This window comes from Parasteatoda tepidariorum, chromosome 10 (assembly GCF_982258835.1).
Source record: "Parasteatoda tepidariorum strain Cologne lab strain chromosome 10, Ptep-v5.0, whole genome shotgun sequence".
NCBI classification, from domain to species: Eukaryota; Metazoa; Arthropoda; class Arachnida; order Araneae; family Theridiidae; genus Parasteatoda; species Parasteatoda tepidariorum.
Genome location: NC_141764.1, coordinates 104,512,912 through 104,534,165, shown reverse-complemented (window position 1 = coordinate 104,534,165; position 21,254 = coordinate 104,512,912). Strand labels below are relative to the sequence as shown.

At 32.4% G+C, this 21,254-nt stretch overlaps 1 protein-coding gene across 2 annotated transcripts in view; it reads left to right on the top strand.

Moving 5' to 3' along the window:
• Window positions 1–17,071: 17,071 nt before the first annotated feature.
• LOC107446555 (putative ATP-dependent RNA helicase DDX23) overlaps window positions 17,072–21,254 on the top strand; it is a 59,002-nt gene continuing 54,819 nt past the window's right edge. The window contains exons 1-2 of one of the 2 annotated variants that reach the window (XM_087153567.1): window positions 17,072–17,745; window positions 19,655–19,854. In XM_087153567.1, the coding sequence (XP_087009693.1) occupies window positions 19,706–19,854 (149 nt within the window). In that variant the 5' untranslated portion in view covers window positions 17,072–17,745; window positions 19,655–19,705. The remainder of the gene's footprint in view (window positions 17,746–19,654; window positions 19,855–21,254) is intronic. The other variant, XM_016061231.4, reaches the window with a different exon arrangement.

The following is a 21,254-nucleotide window of genomic DNA, read 5'->3' as shown; positions in this document are numbered from 1 at the left end:
TTGAAAAGGTGTTTTGATTTGGTGACTTAGAACATACGGACTTAATTATTTGTTTAACACAATATATTTCATTTCATTTACAGGTAAAACAATTTATGATCCTTACTACCTTACTAACCTTAATGTACAGAGCGCAAAATGAAAACGACATCACATTAAATAACTTTTGTCCTAGTAGGGTAAACTAACATGAGAAGGAACACTTAAGCTTCGCTTGCCTTTTAAAAAATCATATCAATTTCAAAATTCGTAATTTTAGTTAAATGACAGCGTCGACATATTTGTTACTAATTGCAAATTATGTAAAAAAAATTGTAGAGAACTTACATAATATTGTTTTAAAGTTTTGGAGGTTCAAATAACAAGTAGTAAGAAGACCAAGTGAAGGAACAGCTCTTACCAGTGAATGAACACCCAGTAAAGGAACACTTAATTTTGGTTATTTTTTAACCCTTTCGCGCCGACTGTCACAAATACGTGCCAGCATGAAACCGTATCAATCAGGGTAAAAAGATAAAAGTGGTTATCAAAGTATTTCTTTAGCAGTTTATTTGTGGGCGGTGTTATAATTGTTTGATTTATTTAATTCACCATTACTTTGTTCAAAATAAAACTGTTTAGTTATACTTTGAATTAACATTGATTATATATATGATTAAACTAACAATAATTAAAGTAAAAGCAAAGTAAGTCTGTCAAATTAGCAACGACTGCATTTAAGTTACCGTTTTTTATTTAATTACATCTTCATTCTGGTTTTGTACGAATGCTTTTCTGAATCACCCGTCCCCAAAAGGTAAATGCTCTTTATAAATTTATAAGCCATGCAAATATTTAAAAACAAGCCTATTCTTGAAATTATAACATATAAATACTTGGAAAATGTATTTTTTTTTTTTTTTGTAATCATGAATTGAAAATTAAAGTGTCAACATATTACACATACTGTTCATTCACTGGGAAATCTATGCCTAGTAAAGGAACATGCCTGTTCCCTCACTGGTCAGAAGTTGTTTTTCGTATTTTTAACATACTTTTGATGCGGAACATCACTAAAGGTACAAGAAAATTAAAGTTTATCTTTAATTTTCATTAACTTAGAAAAAAACCCAGTAAAGGAACATTTGTTCCTTCACTGGTTTTTCATCGTTTGGTGATCCAGTGAATAAACACCCCCTTATCTCAGTACCCCCTTATCTTATTATGCAATGATGCTTAAAAAAATAAAACGTAATTTCAAAAACTATATTTTGAATTCTCTTTTACATAGAGAGAAAATTAAAACTGTTGCATGCAATTAATTCCACTTCAAACATATAAATACAAACACTCACCTTATAATTTTTTCAAAGAAACAAGGTGTTGCAGAGATAATAACAAATTCGAAAAATTTTACAGAGAAGTCTATTTGACCAGGTAATCCAAAGCATTGCTAGATGACTTCCTATTGTTTAGCAGTAAGCTATTATTACCAATCAATCGAAAGAAAAACTTTCAAATTCTTATTTTTAATCAATATATATGAAATGTTCCTTCACTGGTTGGATTACCCTATTCGGAATTTCGCGAACCGATCATAATTGTTCAAAAAGGGGCGTCTTCAATTATCTGAAAAATTATTTGGTGAAAACTATTAATTAAATTGCAATATACAAAAACATAATTCATGTAAGGGCGTCGTTGGTGGTGAGGGGGGCGGGTGTATTCCCCCAACTAGGACTGGGCTATAAATCGATATATCGCGACATATCGATTTAACGCCTATATCGGCTAACCGATACAGCAACTTTCATTCCAAGCGATGCATCAGAAATCTGATTTAAGCGTCGAGTGAAGAAGACGATATAGCGATACACGCAAGGACTTTCTCTTACGTTCCGATGCCAACTCGCGCTGTGGAAGACGATATTGTTTCGTTATGTTGAGACGGCCTTGACTGATGAGCGGTAGAATCAGAATCACTTTTGAGACCTTATATCGTTATATCACATGTTCGTTTTCGCACCTTCGCGATTTGAAATCGTTTCTTGTAGATTATTTTCAATGGGATTAACTTCGTGATCGCCGTCGTAACCTTGTTCTGAACGCAATCTATTATTGAAAAGAATTTATAAAGAAAAGTTTCTTCATTAATTAGGTAAGTTTTTTATTTATTTTCTGACAAAACTTTTTTTATATTTTTAAATGTGAAAATTATCGGAAATCTAATTTAAGGCATCCATAAGGAATTACAAAGTAAATAAATTTGTTAGGTTATTTTTTTACTTTCTTTTAATTTATTAAAAACCTTTCGGATAAAACTTCTAATAATTTAATGGGCTTCTATTACTGATTTTAAATTTATAAATCTTGAGTTGTTTTTATTTTTAGAAATAAAGTTAAAACAAAACTTATTTTTTGGACATAAGTCAATAAACTTTATTTGTTCAAAAGAATTTGAAAAGTTTGCGAATTTTATTCATTTCTTTTTTTTTTTATCAATTACTACTTCGTTTTATTAGAGAGTAAAATCATTATTTTTTTTTAATTTTCGTTTTATATTATTAGTTAATTAGCTAAATATATTACCGAATATCACAATTCTTTTGTTTTTATTTTTAAGAATTTAATTAAGAAACTTTGCCTTACTTTGTTTTTCGTTCATAATTCGGTCATTATTTAATTTAATTGAATTATTTATATGAAATAATAATAAAAATAGTGTTTAAGAAGCATTTTTTTCTAAAATTTATTTAGCTCTTTGTTTTAAGCATACAAATAATTTTTTAACGAACTTATTTTTTAAATTTTGTTCCTATGCTGTTAGGTAAATATATTGATAAATTTCACTTTTATTTATTTTTTTATTTTTAAACTAAGAAATCTTTTGTTATTTGCGTGGTCATTTTTAGAAAATATAACAAAACTTGTGTTTACTTCTTCATTAAGAATTTGAACATTACGATCGAACTTAATAATTCTGTAATTATTTACGCATAATAGTACAAGCAAATATTGATTTGTTAAAAAAAGTTTCTTTTTAAAAAAAAAAAAAATTTTTTAACACTTTGTTTTAAGTGTATAATGAATTTCTTAACAAACTTTTTTTTAAATTTTCTTTCAATAATTTCAGCTAGATATCTTTATAAAATTCCCTTTTTATTTTTAAACTGAGAAATCTTTCAGAGAAAGAAAATTTTAAGAAATTATTACAAATCTTATGTTTACTTTTTAGTTTAAAATTCGAACATTTTTAATTTTAAACTTCGGCTTTTAGTCAATCTAACTTTTATTTTAATTAAAATATATTTTGAAATTTTAAAATCAGCTTTTGTTTAATAACAATATTTTTTTTCATTAAGGGTGTTTTAGGGGTTAACTTAAATTAAGACTGCTTATACCTTATAAACGATAAAGAAGTGCAAATATTTCATTCTGTATCTACACACATTTTTTCAATAAATATTTTAAGTAAGATTTGTACATCTTAGTCAATTTATTTAATATCTTTCTTAAGCAAAACATATATATTTTCAAATTTATAAATTTATTTAAATCAATATGCGTATGAAGTCTTGATAGAAATCTGACTTTCTGTGCTTTAAAGTAAATGAAATTCAAAAATACTATATCGCGATACATCGCTATATCGCGATGCAAAACTGACGATATATCACGATATATAATTTCTAATATCGCCCAGTCCTACCCCCAACATTTTAGACAAAGAAAATATTTGTGAATCATCATTCATGGGTTTCAATTCATCAATGTTAAAAACGAGAAGGAGAAAAATAATCTTTTTGCAAATATTTAGCAGGCATAAGAATTTTTTTTCTTGTGTGTCAAAATGAAAATGCTGTTGTGACTGTATGTTAATTTCGTCCCCCTCAAAATTTGATTCCTCAACGCTCGCATTCAGAAACTTTTTGTCCTGATAATTGAATAATCGATGCAATTTATGCATTCGAGATTTGCCTATTTCAAAATAAATTTTATTAAATAGGGAAACTAAACTTATTCGAAGGACACTTGAAGTAAATATGATCACTGATTGGAATGAAGTGATTCAGATCATTGATCATGCGATTCAAATCCGTGATTCATGTAACTATTCGAATATAGTGATTTTAATTACTGATACGAATCAAGTGATTCAGATCACTGATTCAAATCATATGATTCGGATCAGTAATTAGAATGAATTGACTGAAATCATTTTTGAAACCACCACAATTTATCATTTAGATCAGTTTTCAAATCAATGATTCGTATCGAGTGATTCGGTTCAATTATTAGAATAGAGTGACTGAAATTACTTTTCAAATTAAGTCATTCAGATCAGTTGTTCGAATCAAGTGATCCGGATCACTGATTCAAATCACTATTTGAATCAAGTAATTCAGATTAGTCATTCAAATCAAGCAATTCAGACCACTTACTCAAATCATGTGGTTCGGACCAGTGATTAATCGAGAACGGTTGATGTATCAAAATCTACTTTTCTATATCTAAATCGTAATAGCTCGACACTTGTTTTCAGGATAGGTAAGGAATGTCTTCAGAGCATTATCAAGCATAATATCCGGACCATGGTCCAAAGTTGATATAGTGTGACGTTAGCAATCAAATTATTTTTAACATCAAATGAAATTAATAAAATAAGATATTCTTAGAATTAAAAGTAATAAAAATATACAATGAAAATTTAGACACATTTTCAGAGGGGGGAAAGCTAAATTTATTGCTGTAAAAATTTTCAATATTTTTACATGCATTTTTAAAAAAACATAGACTTCACTTTAATTCTCACAGAAATGATAATAATCATGGACCTTTAATAATTATATCTGCATAAGTAAAGAAAAATAAATTCTAGATTTTTCATGGTGGAAAAGTAATTTCTTAATGTTTACTTTTAATTGCAATTTTAAACATTATATTTACTCAGCATCTTTAACATTAGGACAGGATGAATGAATATGCTTATTCAAACTAAATAATCGAACTTAGTCTTAGTTTCGTTACCACTATTTTCTATAGGGACGCAGACATGATGTTTAGGATGACAGACATGTTATCTATCGAGGCGGTTGTAGACTCTTATAATATTTAAAGTGCCACTCCCGGACCAAAAATGTTTAGAAACACAGGCGTAACTTTGTTTGTGTTTGCTCTTCACAAAATATTTTATTTTCTCTGGAATAGTGAATTTAATAATAGTATTATTTATTGCATTCTAATCTAATATTATAAAATTATACTATTATTATTCTAAATAAATAATAATAGAATTTAAAAAGAATTATAATAGTAGTAAATAAATGATGAATTAATTCCTTTTTATCTGCAGGATTTAAGTTAGACACATTTTCTTTAAAAGAAAATGAACAAAAAATCAAATCTGGAATTTAAACGTAATAATAAATAACTATTACTCTACAAAAAAGAAGAAAAATCTTGCAATTAAAATTTCGATCAATTTTTGACTTGTTTAAGTGCACAAATTTTTAACTGGTTTTCTGTACAGGATGAAACACAATTTTCAAGCGCTTTCTGACCACTATTAGCAGAACTTATCGCGAATCAAAATTTTGATTATTTTCGGCCTGAACAAGCCAGGAGACTCAAAACTAAAATGTAGAAAAAAATGAAAATAAAAAATTTATATATATTTAAAATATCAAGTTTGTTCAGTTGGCTAAAAGTGAGAAAATAAATTTATCAAAATTTTCTAGCATAACAAAAACTACAAAGGCAAAATTTCACAATAAACTTCTATTAACATTTAAAATTCCACTTTTTTCATTTTGGTGACAAAAATTAACATTTCTTTATCAGTACACTTATCAAACATGATGTTTAAAAACATTTCCATTTCCGATTACACTTTTTAAAGGACTTTCCTTAGTGCTCACCTTTGAAATATATGCTCTCATTGCAAATTTTATTAATTTAAATAAATTTTTATTCTCTGGCAAATCGAAAAGAAAAACATTTTAATATTTAGCTAAAAAAATTAGTTTGCTAAACTTTTTTTTAATTAAGCATAAATGAGAATATCAGATGCATATGGACAACTCTCCTCAATGATAAACTCAAAAGTCAATTTTTGTTATATCGTGATTAGTTGCGTTTTTTTTTTTTTCTAAATGTTTTAAATCATAAAAACCAATTAGACAGGTTTCCTCCCCGCCGCTAATTTGGAACCATTTTTTACATGATCATTTCGGTTGCATCGCATACCGAGGATGTGGAGTCATTTTGAGTTTGTTTCTTTTTTTTCTTCTTCACAATAACGATGTCTATTTTATAAAGTGAAAGAACTTATAAACGTTTGGGGAACATATAGGATAAAATACATATTAAACTAATAAACATTAAAACGCTATAAATAATTAATTAAATAAGAAATAAAATAAACTGGAAATGCGAGAACAATTTTTTGTTTAAAATAATATTTCATTTGAATTTTAGAAGAGGATTAGGACTAATTTTTTTTTTTATCAACTATATTTCCCAATATGTTTTCCACGTTGGATTTTCATTTTATTTTTCCCCACATTCATTTTTTTCAATATTTTTATAATACTAGGAAGTTCCGCCCCTTTCTCATTTCGCTCACCAACCTTCGTAATAACCACTCTCATACATCTTAGTTTGTTTTTCCCTACATCGAAAAAAATTTTTTAAAGAGAAAATATATAAATATTGAAATTTTATGTAAGAAAATTTTGTTAATATGTCAATAGTAACAAATTTAATGATTACTTGCATATGAAAAAGAATCAACTGAGCTTGAAAAAATAAATATATAAGCACAGGGAATACATAAATTTTTCATAAAATGGGAAGCAATTTTACTAGCTAACTATCTAAAGGATTTGTGTTTTTCTGATTAAATTCTTCGTAATCACCACCATTGTTTTCATTGTAAAAGTTTGTTCCCTTTCCTTTTTTTTTTGACAAGATTTTAAACTGTATTAATTCGTATTACTCATTGTGTGGGGGAACATTATGTAAGTATAATTTTCTTGCAGAGAAAATTTTTTTGCATCTGAGATGGCCTGTTAACGAAAGGACCTTGCTAATGACATGACCTATCGACCACATGCTTTCACTATCTCGCATATTTATTATATACTGCCTTTTTTTCCTTGCTAATTTCACCCTTCATTCGCTCCCTACATTAAGAATCATTTACAATAGTTATTGCTTTTGCGATGCTAATCTATAATAATGTACATTAAAAATTAATCTTAGAAATAAATGTGTTAAATATGACTAGAAAAAAAATGTGTTGTGTACAACTTAAATGTGTGAAATACAATTAGAACACCAAATGTAAAAAATGTTTCGTTTTTGCAGAGTGATGGGAATAGAGGAGTAGGCAATTTTCAAATAAAATGCTTCTTTTCAGGCAACTTCAACATACTATTAAGATTTTTCATCAGGCTAGGTTTAAAAAATTTCAACACTAATATACGAAATTACAAAGAAATGCAAGGGGTATAACGTCTAATGTGAAAAATCATAAAACCTGTTTCAAAATTACGCATGGCTTTGCCTACAAAATAACCTTTGTCTACAAATTGTCGACGAAATTACCTAGTCGATGAAGTGATTGTCGAAATGAATGCGACCCGTTCTTTATCACAGAAATTGCAGTTGATTGAAATTGGTAATCAGAGCCCATTGCAATGAAGCGTTTCCATCATCGGATTTGCAACACACCAGCGGCATGTATTGGAACTATGAAACATGCCCTAGTGTTGCGTCCCTTTGAGGAAAGTCAACGGGGAGACTGAATAGCTTTCATGGTTTATCAAATCTCTCCGTCACAGAGGGTCAAGCCACTACAGTCTCCATGATATTGAAAGACTAACAATCTTAAATCCTCAAGTTGAGAGAACTCCAAAAAAATTTCTTGAGTTGAAGCCAGCAAGACTGAACGCTCCTTATAAACCGACATTGTAAAGAAAAAAATAATAATTATAACAATTTTATTTTCATTGTTGTCTTGTGAGTTATTCCAAAAAAATTTCTGGATCCTTTAAGAAAATTTCTAGTCGTGTTTCATCAAGTAACATTTTTAGAGCATCACAAACCTCTTGGATCTCGTAGCATCACAAATCCCAAGGAAATTTTAGAGTATCGCAAATCTCAATGGATCTCGGAGCATCAGAAATCTCAATGGATCACGGAAGATCACAAATCCAATGAATTCAGGAGCATCCCGAACTTCCCGGCTTTCGGAGTTGTACAAAGCATCATAATACAGATGTTGTTCAGACCAACCCAATGCCGCGTCGCTATGATGCTGTAAACATTTTCCATGCTCAGCTGACCGCAATCAAATGTTTGAGCTCAATTCTACACGTGCGTTATGAACTATGTGTAGAATATGAAAAACACATCATCATGAATCGGATTGGGAAAAATAATCTGGCCCCCGAGACAAAAGATCTTCATCAACTAACAATGTTATTGTATTGTGTTGTGAGTTACTTTTGTCTTCTGCTCCAGAAAATTTTCTGAGCTCCAACCAAATTCTTTTCTGTTACTCTTGTTGTGTCTCTGACTATTCGGAGCATCATCATTCCAACGGATACCGACGCATAGCAAATCCCAATCAATCTTAAATCATCACTATCCTAATGGATCTCGGAAAATCATAAATCCCATGGAGCATCACAAACCCCACTCCATAGATCTCAGAGAATCACAATGGATTCAAAGTATCCCAATGGCTTTTCAGAGCATATCACCATACCAATGGATTTTCAAAGCATAACCATCCCAATGAATTTTCAAAGCATCACAAAACCCATGGATCAGGGAGCAACGCAATTTTATGAGCAATGTTATCCTCATAGAGTATTCAAATGGCTTTTGGAGTACCCATGGTTTTTAGAGCATATTCATAATATATATTCATAAAAAAATACATTATGAGTCATATTTCTTATTCGTATAAATAATTTCTACAGTGTTGGTTGATGAGTTACTTTTGTCTCAGGGTTCAGGGAATTTTTCTGAGCTCCAATCAATATTTTTTTTCTGCTCCTCTCACTGTGGCACTGAAACATTCGTTGAAAAATTCAAAGCATCGCCATCCCAGTGGAATTCCGAGCATCCCAATAGATTTTTTTTCACCATTCCAATAAAATCCCTTTGGATTACAGGGCATCGCATCTTGTCGTGTTGCCTCTTCGGAGGTTGGAAGATGACTGAGAGTGTCTACATCATGGGGATTAAGCGAAGTTTTTTTTTCCTTCTTTTTTTTGACGTTGCTGTCATGAACATCTTTCGTCTCAGGCCCAAGAGAATTTTTCTGGGCTCTAACGAAAATTCTGGTCTTGTCCCTGTGTCACTGAGACATTCGAAGCATTCTCATAGCATCCCACTGGATCTCAGAGCATCTCCATAGATTCAAGAGCATCGCAAATCCCAATGGATCTCAGAGCATCACAAACCCAATCGAGTCGTTCAACGGAATTCAGAGCATCCCAATAAATTCCCGAGCAACATCATGGAGCATCCCCATGAATCTCGGAACATCACATACCCCATAGCTCTTGGAACATTACAAAGCCAATGGATCTTGGAGCATCACAAACCATGGATCACGGAGCATTCCAATGGATTTCAGAGTATCACCATCCCAATAAGAAAGACAATAGATAACACAACAAAATTTATTTTGTAGATAACATGTTGACTAAGTATCAAATGATTAAATTTATAGATTTCTGTGAAGTGTGGTTCCTGCCAAAATCAGTAGCCGCCATTGTTGGAGATCACCGCTGCCACGCGCCTCGGCATTGATTCAAACAGACTTTGGATGTGTTCTTGTGGTACAGCAAGCCAAGCAGCTTCCACACGTTGCCAAAGTTGATCTGGTGTAGCAGCTGGGGATGTAATCTGGGTCAATCGTTGAGCAATCATGGACAACATGATTTCTATCGGTGAAAGATCCGGAGAGCAAGCTGGCCAGGGAAGCAATTCAATCTGGAGATTGACGAAGAACCCTTGGACAATGCGTGACACGTGTGGTCACGCATTATCATGCTGAAATATGGCTGTGGGCAAGCTCTGAAGGTAAGGAAGGGAAACTGGCTCCAGCACCTCGGAGATGTAGCTCTGGTTGTTTAAAGTACCGGCAATGCGTACTAGAGGAGTGCGAGAGTGATATCCAATACCGCCCCATACTATAATATCCGGTACAGGACCAGTGTGGCGGTGCATAACGCAGATGTTCAGCATCCTCTCTCCACGGTGTCTCCAGACTCGAATGTGACCATCGTGGTGTTGCAGACAGAGGCGTGACTTGTCAGCAAGGACAATTTCATTCCATTCTGCCATCCATATCCTTCTTTCATCGCACCATTGGCAGCGGAGACGTCTATGGTTCTGCGTCAAGGGTAGAAGAAGCAATGGACGTCTTCCGGACAGACCACTCCGCTGCAAACGGCGTCGAATGGAACGCACAGACACGGGATGATGCATTACAGACTGAATGTGCTGTGCTATGGTTTCTGATGTGACTGAGCAATCAGTCAATGCCATGCGCACAATTCGCCTGTCATCACGTGAAGTGGTGCACTGAGGTGGATGTAATTCAACACGTCGGTCCGTCGTACCCTACTGCATCCAACGATCACATATCCGCATTACAGTTGTTTGGTTTCGTCCAACGCGACTACTGACTTCCCTGAAAGTTAATCCACAATCTCGGTAGGCCACTATCATTCCTCTGTCGAACTCGGATACTTGATCAAAAGATGATCGCTGTTTTCTACGAGGCATAATTGATCGTTTTTCGAAAAAACCACTAGAAAAACACAATTGCCGAGCTTAAAATAGTCGAAATCTCCAAGCCTTAAATAGCGCTTTGAAGTGGCGCCACAGGCGCGCGTAATGTGCATCTGAGCTGAAATTCTAATAATTTGCATATCTCACCTCCGCTAGTGCATGTTGTAAATTTCATGTTATTTGCATGCTTCCTTCAGGGTTTTGCATTTACAGTGGCAGTGTTGTTCAGGGCACCACTATGGTTATGCAATGAGCTCAGCTGAAACATTTTCACTCTACCACACTCAAATGCTCACACAACCTGTGAGTTGTGAACCATATGTAGAATTTGAAAAGCACATTATTATGAATCTGGATAAGGAAAATATTCTGGAGATTGAAGATCTTTATATTTATAAAAAAACCTTACTTTTACTTTGTTAGCTGAAAAAAATTTGTATCAGGCTCAAGGAAATTTTTCTGAGCCAAAATTGTTTTCAGTTCCTGTCTCTATGTCGCTGAAAAACTCAAAGCATTCTCAGAAACATTCAGAGAATCACAAACCTCATTGATCTTGAAGCCTCACCATCCCAATGGATCTCGGACATTCATGAATCGCGTGGTTCTCGGAGCATCACAATGGATTTCAGAGTAGCGCTATTCCAATAGTTTCAAAGTATCACAATGGTTTTCAGAACAACGTAAATCCCTATGGAACAACACTGTCCTCGTGGATTCTGGTACAGTCGAGAGAAGCTTTGCAGTGCGGTTCAAATCAACCCAATGCAGTTCGGAGCATCGCTCTGATTGTGTTAATACGCTTAGCTGAAATGCTTCACTCGACCACAATCAAATGTCACTCAAAACTATCAAAAAATATATCGGGGATACAAAATTGGACAGAAGATATTGGTTGCCACCAGAAATTTTTCAACAGCTGGGTTATCACGTCTGTTTAGCTTGTCAATAGTGTTTTTGTTATATAACAGTGAAAAAAAAATTTTTTAAATTTTTATAAGCATTGATTGGAAGCTCACAAAGGTATTATCTGTTGAATTAAAATTCTTTTCTTTAACCTTTGTTATATTAAAAATGTTTAGCAGTCTGTTGGGATCGTTTAATCAAGAAACGTAAAAGTCGGAGAATCATACTCCCGACCAAGTGACAAATGACAAAGTTGAAGCAGTGAATTATACTCCTGATCAAATGACAAAGTTGAAGCAGAGAATCATATTCCTGACCAAGTGTCAAATGACAAAGTTGAAGTAGAGAATCATACACCTGACCAAGTGAAAAAGTTGTGACCAATGGTATAAGTTGGGGGGGGGGGGCTTAGAGTCATTGCGTATGCCAGCCGAATTGGGAAATCACTTTATGTCTTGGAGAATTGTATTATTTTATTAGATTGTTCCCCAATGAAACTGCCAAACTGATGCCTCATTTGAGAGGTGTAAAAGTACACAATACATAATTTCCCTTTGGATACCAGGAACAAATTGAATGAATCTGTAGAGGGAAATGAGAAAATTGTGTTAAAACCACAAGCACCCACTGGAACAGAGCTAATGCATGCTCCTATACCAAGAGACAAAATATATTCTTTCTTTTATCAAGGAATTTTCAGAAATGGAATTATCATACCCACAAATCCAAACCGGAAGACTCAATAAAGAGAAGAAAAAAATTTCCTCGAAGCATGCACCATTAAAAATTTTCATCTTGTTATGTGGCATTTGATTGTGTGGTCGAGTGAAAACGTTTCAAATAATTTTACACAATCATTCTCTGAACTTCATTGGGTTGCTCGAAAACGCATTACAATGGATTCTTTATACTGCTCCAGAATCCACGAAGATAGCGTTGCTCCATAGGGATTTACGTTGCTCTGAAAACTATTGGGATTTAAGTTGCTTTGAAAACCATTGCGATTTACAATCCTCTGAAAGCATTAGGATGTTCCATGGGATTTGTAATGCTTTGAAATCCATTGAGATACTTCAAAATCCATTGGGAAACTTTGAAACCATTGGAATAGAGTTGTTCTGAAATCCATTGAGATTATTCAAGAACCATGGGGCTTATGATTCTCCGAGATCCATTAGGATGGTGATCCACGAAGATGTTGATGCTCCAAATGTTTCTGAGAATGATTTGAATGTTTCAGAGATACAAGAACAGAAGCAGAAATAAATTTTGGCTAAGAAAAATTTCCTTGAGCCTGAGACAAAAGAACTTCATTTAAGAATGTAGAAAAGAATTATGAATATGAAGATCTTCAGAACCCAGAATATTTTTCCCAGTACGACTAATGATGTTGTCCTTTTCCAAGTCTACACATGGTTCACAACTCACGGGTTGTGTGAGCATTTGATTGTGGTCGAGTGAAAATGTTTCAACTGAGCACGTTACATAATCATATCAATGCTCTGAACTACAATGGGTTGCTCTTAACAGCACTGCAATGTTCTATAGACTGGTCCTGAATCCAATGAATCCTATGGATGCTCCATAGCTTTACTCTGAAAACTATTGGTATTTGCGATGTTCCAGAATCCATGAGGATAGTATTGCTCTCAAATTGATTGGGCTGGTGATACGCTGAAATTCATTCGAAAAGCATTGCTCTGAAGTCCATTAGGATGCTTTGAGACCCATCGTTTGTGATCCCCCAAGATCCATTGAGGCTTATGATGCTTCAAGATCCATGGGGTTTGCGATGCTCCGATATTCATGGGGATTCCCTGAATGTTTCTGGGAATGCTTTGAATGAGAATGCTCTGAAAACTATTGGCATACTCCAAAATCCATTGGGGTCTTCCAAAGTTCATTGTGAATCTGCAAGTGTTTCTCTGAAAACTTGGTACAGCGTTGCTTCGAGATCCATCCATTAGACTGCTCCATGGGGTTTGCGATGCGCTTGAATCATTGGAATAGCGTTGCTCTGAAATACATTCTGATACTCTGAGAGATGCATGGGGTTTGTGATGTTCAAGATCCATTGGGTTTGTGATGCTCCACTGGAATGTTAATGCTCCGAATGTTTCAGTTACTCTACGACAGAACCAGAAAAAAATGTTTGTTTGGCTGGAGCTCAGAAAAACCTTCTGGAGCTCAGGACAAAAGTAACTCACAACACAACACTGTAAAAAAAAGAATATTTTTTTGCAAGGTCAGTTGATTAAGGTGTTTTGTCTCAAACTTCAGAATATTTTCCCCATCCCGATTCAGAATGATGTGCTTTTTGAAACATGCGCATGGTTCACAAGATTAGACTCACGTGCTGTGTGAGCTCAAACATTTGATTGCGGTCAAGTGAAAACATTTCAGCTGAGCAAATTACACAATCAAGGTAATGCTACATTGCGTTGCTCTGAACAATATTCATATTGCAATGCTTCTGAATTCATGAGATATGCCATGCTCCATAGGGATGCTCTAAAACGTAATAGGGTTTACGTTGCAATAAAAAACCAAGGGGTGCTCCAAAATCCATTGGGATGCTTCATGAGGATAACATTGCTGTGAAATAAATTTCATTGCTCCGAGATCCATGGGTTTTGTGGTCCTCTGAAAACCCATTGGGATGGTGATGTTCTGAAAATCCATTAAGATACTTTGAAACTATTGGAATAGCGTTGCTTTGAAATCCATTGTGATTTGTGATGCTCTGAGATCCACGGGGTTTGTGATGCTCCATGGGATTCATCATTCTCCGATATCCATTGAGATGGGGATGCTTCAAAATACATTGGGTTTTGTGGTACTTTGAGATCAATTGGGATGGTGAGATTCCGAATGTTTTAGGACTAGAAATAAAATTTTGGTTGGAGCTCAGAAGAATTTTTTTTATTCCAAGAACAAAGGAGCGCAACATTGTAAAAAAATTATTTTTTTAAATTGTTAGTTGATGAAGATCCTTTGTCTTATGTTCCAGAATACTGGACAGCTCCGAAATCCATTGGGATGGTCTAAAATCCATTTCGATAGCGTTGCTCTGAAATCTATTGGGACGTTCTTGAATCTATTTTGATGCTCCGAGATCAATTAGATTTGTAATGTTCCGAGATCTATTGAGATTTCTGACGCATTTTGAGTAAGAACCATCAGTCTCCCCGTTGTCTGGAAGAATTTCCTCGAAGGGAAGCAACACTAATAGGGCATATGGCATAGTTCCAATTCGTCCGGCTGATGTGTTTCAAACTCGATGATGGAAACAAATCTCTGCCCGAGTGGCATAAAACGCTTCAATACAGTGGGCCTTGATTACCAATTTCAACCAACTGCAATTGTTTCGACTGAAAATTTTTTTTGTAATCAATCAATTTGTGAGAGTTACCAAGGTTAACGAAAATCTCGTCAACAAGATATTGAGGTCGTTCAATCAGAAAGCGCATCCTGTGATAATATCTCTATTGAGCGTAACTCATCCTGGTCCACAGGGTTTTTGTCATATGATGTCAGCCCTTGCAGCTACTTTTGCTGACCACGTGGTTTTCTAGAAGCGTCTACTTGTGGCCGGGGGCTGCAATTAAAAACACCAGTCAAATGGCGGGCTACAACTTTATCGAAATTTCATATAGGACTCTTTTATGTTTGAAGGAACATTAAATATTACTGTCAGATTTTTATCAAAGTTTTTTTTTTAACATTAAAAAGCAAAATAACAAGCATTACAAATAATGCTTGTTACGTATCATTTTGAATCTTCTCTTAATCAGAAACTTAATGACAAGATTTTTTTCCTTTTAAATTTAATTTTGTGATGAATTAACATTTTTTCGACTTATTAGGAATTATGGCAACAACAACAAGAAAAAAATTCTCGAGCGTATGAAATTCGTTTTTTTTTCTTTTCCGCTCAAGCGATATTCAATTCAGGGAATTTAAATAAAACATGATATTCGTTCCCTCTTTTATTCGTTTTAAAATTTACAAATGTAAATTCCGTCCATAATTAGTGGCTTCAAAATATAAAAGGGAGAATTTCTTCGAGAAAATTTCTAATGCGCACATGCTAAATTATATTCACAAAATACAAAAAACGAAATAAAAAAGAGCAACATATACGATTATTTTTGTATTTGAATAAATATTTTCTTGAATGCAAAACCTGAGAAACAAATTTTTTTGTACCTTTGGTATGCTAAATTTCACAGAAACGAATAATTAGGTTTTTTTTTAACCGGAAGAAAAGTACTTTAAACCCATATGGATTTTTTTACGAAAAGTGTTCGTAGAAAAACGACAACTAATATATTTTAGTTCGCGGGCCACAAAAAAAGGCTTTGCGGGCCGGATGCGGCTCGTGGACAGCCAGTTGGTAACTACTCTTCTACAACGCTCCATTCAGTTGGAATTCAGGCACTGCAAATACATTTTAAGACTTCAATGTGTTCCAAAACATTCCATTCTGTTTGATGTCAGGTCCCTGAGATTTTTTTTGGACCCCGTGGTGCTTCTCTAACAGTATTAGAGGACCCGCACGCAGAGGAGCTATATCATTTGAGATTTAGTCAGAGACAATGTCTGATACCTTCATATTCTACATTTTCTATCGACTCGAGTACCTGATGGATCCAGCTCGGCTGCCCTGGTACCAAATACCAGATGAAGTTAAATCATCGTCTTGTCTCTTATCTGATCCAGATGTTGTTGATCTGAATTGCGATATGCCTCTGGTGAAGGAGTTGGATCATGAAGGATATTGATTCTTTTATTAATTACGAACTATTTGGTTGTAAAACCTAAAATGAACTGGATAGGTCCCCCTGATAAGGGACATGGGATAGGTCCCCCTAATAAGGGACCCATCCCATTTTTTTTTTTAAACCATTGGGAGTTTCCAACATTGAATTATCTTGTTTTTGGCACTTATGAAGACGAGTTGAAGCGAATTGAATACGCGACAAAAAGTTATACAGAATATGGACATTAGATTTTTAATTAATCGATGCACTCGTCGTGCTGGCAAGTGAAAAAACGGAAATTATTCAATATTTCCACAGCGAGTATTTAAAACAAAATGGTTTCCCCTACTCTTCCCTATATCATCTTGATGCTGCAAAAACCATGGAACTCAGAGCAACCTATTGGATTTTAGAGTAACGATATTCGTATGGATTTCAGCTGATCACCATCCCAATGGATCTCGGAGCAGTCCAATTGATTTCGGAGCAACATTATCCTTTTATATGGATTCCGGAGCATCACAAATAACAGAACAACGCAAAAAAGTAGCGGTAAAATTGCTTCTGAAAATAGCGTGTGATTGCATATGCATGCCCTGTATAGTGAAAATGCGCCCTAAGCTTTTAAGTAATTTCGTGTTTTACTACTTTTATTTGAAAGAAATGAATAATCGGAAACTTACGTAGTTTTTTAATTGTTTACATTGCTTCGCATTGTACACCGAGAAGATATTATATTAGAATACCGTGAATAATTTTGTCGGATATCTTTCGAATATTATTTAAAGGTTTCTTGTCTTTTTTATTAATGAAAAATATGAAAGAAATTATTAGTATCTAAACCTTTTCTTCGCTCCTGTCAGCCAATTTTATTATTTAATTTTGTTTTTCATCATGCTTATTTTACTTATTTAATTTTTGTGCACATTCTTTGAAATTTTCTATGCAAACAATTTTTAATTTTTCTTTTAAAATCTGCAATTACATTTAAACTTTTATCTTTTTTATTAAGTTCTTACCTTTTGTTTTAGTCTGCTTAGATCTAAGTTATTTTTATTAATAGTTCTCTACAGTGGCGCTAATGCAGAAAAAATTTTCTGTGTACGTTTTTATTTTATGACCAGTGTTGAACAGCCTACCCAATTCTGAGTATACGACTATCACTGATGAACTTTGTTACCTTCTAATTATGAACCCAACCCAGAACACAAGGGAATTCCAGGATCAAGCATTGGGACAAACTAGCCTCCATGAGGATATTTTGATTGAACTAACCCTCATTTGCGTTGCAAGCAAAGGAAAACCACAAAAACTTCCCACAGTTAGCTCTTGGAAAGGGGATACTCACTTATGATATGTCTGCACTGAGGATATTTTATGTTAGCACTATAGTGAGGACAAGCCTGGAGTAGAATTCATATCAGCCAGCTACTGCTGGCATTTGAACCTGGGTCACCTCATTTGCAGATGAATGCTTCATCAATAAAATTGATAGATTTTATATCCATAATTTTTAACTGGAGGGATCTTTGGATGGGAATACTTCCAGATTCGAATCTGTTTCATGCTTACTACCTTTGCTAAGGCTCCTATAAATTTTTAACTTGGAAAAATTTATAAAAAAAAAAAAAAAAAAAAGAAATGTTGTGATTTTCCCCTAGGATGGCCATGAATTATAATTTTCAAGTTGCTCCCCTTTGGTGATTTATATATATATAGGATATATTGCAGCTTATTCTGTGACATAATAATGTTTTACAGTCTCAATGCTTTTAACAGGAAATACAAATGTTCCTAATGACTTTTTGTGTTAAGAAAAAATTGTAATTAGCTTAAAATCTGTAGAGTTTTGAACTTTTCCGATAAATTTCATATTTATATTCTAAAAAGGTTAACAAAAATTCACTTTTTCTGGGAAAATAAAATGGCTATGTGGTCTACTTTCCGAAAAAATAATTTATTTGATTACTAGTTAAAGGAAGCCATAGTAATATTTATCTAAGTTAATAGAGCAAGATTTTTGAAATTTTTTCTCGTGTTCCTCTGTCTTCTAGACCTAGTCTTTCATTTGATAAAAGGAACCAAGTTTAGCAATTTTTTTTTGGCCATTAAAATAAATTCTTAATTAACGTGTTATCTTAAATTATCTGCTAAAATGAATTCTTACATTTTTAACCATTTTTTGCTCATTTCACATTGAAAGCCAAATCAGTAGCCGTTTGTATGATGTATAATAAAAGTAGTTAAAATTTAAAATTCCAGCTACGTAACCAATATTAACAGTTAAATTTTTAAAGTTTTTTAATTAAAATGTTTATCAATATAGAATTCAATCCTTCTAAGCTAATATTAGCAATTTAAAAACAACAAAATTAAGAATTTTTAACCAGTTATTGGAATTGGTTTAAAATTTTTCAGCAAGAAATAATGAAACAATAAAGTCAAATATCTTGTTTTTTTACTTCTTTTTCACTAATCTGTACGCTGTTGTGATTTTCAAAATGATCCGAGAGACAGTTAAATGAATAAATGCCAAAAGATGCATAGGTTCATAGAAGCATCTTTTCCTAATATATGACAAAAACATGTCACAAATAAAAAAATATATGTGCTTCTATATCAAAATATTTCCCCAATAAAAACATTCAATACATAAATACAAAAAATTCAGATATCTTGCCATGTAATTACTTACTTTTCAAACATATATAAAGAATTATTAAATATTACATTTGTAACTATATAAAGCAGTTGCAAACTAACTATGAAAGTAAATGAAGTCAGACAATAGTTGTAAATACTACTCTAGGTATATTTATGAAAGGTTACTATAAACTATGTCTGAAGCACAACAAAGGAAAAGAAATAAGTGAAATGGCAGTAACAATTATAGTATTTTTGTTAATGCTGTTGTTTTTTTGATGCGGTTTTTTTTTTTTCATGGTATATTTACTTTTTGTAAATATTTTTGATTTATTTTTATACTTAAATTTACATGTAAAGAAAACATATTTAGTTTTTTTTATGGAAAATGAAACAAAAGTAATTTTTGTCTCAAAACTTTGTGTTCTGACTCCTCAAATATTGGGGGTGGGGGTCTGAAATCCCCGGTCGCCCTACGTTACCAATACAGGTAAAAAAAATTTGGCAGCAATTTTTTCTAAATTGATACCTATAACTACTGGCTCATTAAGAAATTATGAATTATTAGATTTCAATTTCGTAAAATATTTATTTTATTTTAGATGGATTATAATGACAAAAGCCGCAATTTAGATTATAATAATGACAAAACTCGGATTGAGCATAATGACAAAAGTCGAACTGATTATAATGACAAAAGTCGTAGTCTGGAAAGAGGATCTGATCGATCAAGATCTGAAAAAAGGCGAAGGTTTGTTTTTTATTATTCAATATTATAAGCAATATTTTATCCTTTCTATGTTTTTTTAGGTGATAAAAATAAATTATAAAAGTTGTTTTCTCAATCTGAATTTCAAAATTTTATAAATCTCATCATTATTTTTTATATTTAATTTTTTATATAAAAATCACATTCTAACTGTTAGATTAAATTTAAAGTTATTTTTCTAATCATAAAGAAAATTTGAAAAGCACAAACTGTTTCTTAGCTACAGAATCTTTTGATTAATTTTACTTTTGTTCTTCAGGAAAAAAAAAAAAAAAAATGCATTTTTAGAAAAAAAATCTTATACTCATACCTGGAGATTTAAAATTACCAAGAGGCCTAAAAAAATTCGAGATACCAAAGTTTGACACTATTTATTGACTATGTTTGAAACTAACTATATTATCTAAACTATTAGGTATTTTGTTAATGGGGCTTTGTTTACATTTTAACTGCAGTTACTGAAGTAAATTTTAGGTCTGATGCCATTATCTATTCGTAATTTATATTACAGACTACTCGGATACTATGATTTCTCAGGTTTACTTCCTAATTCTATTAAAATTAAATTTAAACATATAATTGTTTTGCTTGGTTACCATTGAAAATGTATCTACAATTTTGTCTTTTAAATCCCTATTTAAATTTTGGTTTCTATAAAATTTCATTAAATGTTTTTAGTTATAATGCAAAAAGTTAATTCCTAATGTATCACACTTTTCAATTCCTTATTTTCTATGCATTTATTGTCTTGTTTTACACAAAGCTTATAGCAAAAGCAAATATAATTAATTTTCTGTTTAATAATTATAAAATAGTTAGATATGTAATGAAAAATGTTTATCATAAAATATTGCATAATGAAATATCATAATTACTTCATATTAATGAAACAATTTTCAGTTTTAAGTTTCAAAATTTTGAACCAAAAACTTATTTAGAGAGAATGATGAATAAATATTACAAGTCTTTAAATTCTCTTTAAATTTAAATTATTCGAATATCATTTAATCTTAAAATTTAGGATAAAGAAATATTTTACTGGTAAAAAATACTTGAATAATTTTTATTAATTTAATGTGATGACAACCTAATAAATTTTAATCTTCATATAAGAAAATTGGATCTTGCCAATTATAGTCTACAAAAGTCCTGGTTTTTTCTTACTTTAACTGCAGACTTTCCTGCATTGAAAAAAAAAAAAAATCTGCTCTTACCCACATTATTTTATGGAAAAGCAGGGATAGCTAGGAAATTTCAGTACATTTATGCCAAGGGGTGCAATTCTTAAATAACCAAAGGTGTCAACTTTTATAAATTATCTGTAATTATTGCAATTTTATAGTCAAGATTACGATCTTACTGTTGAGTAATAAAAATTAGGG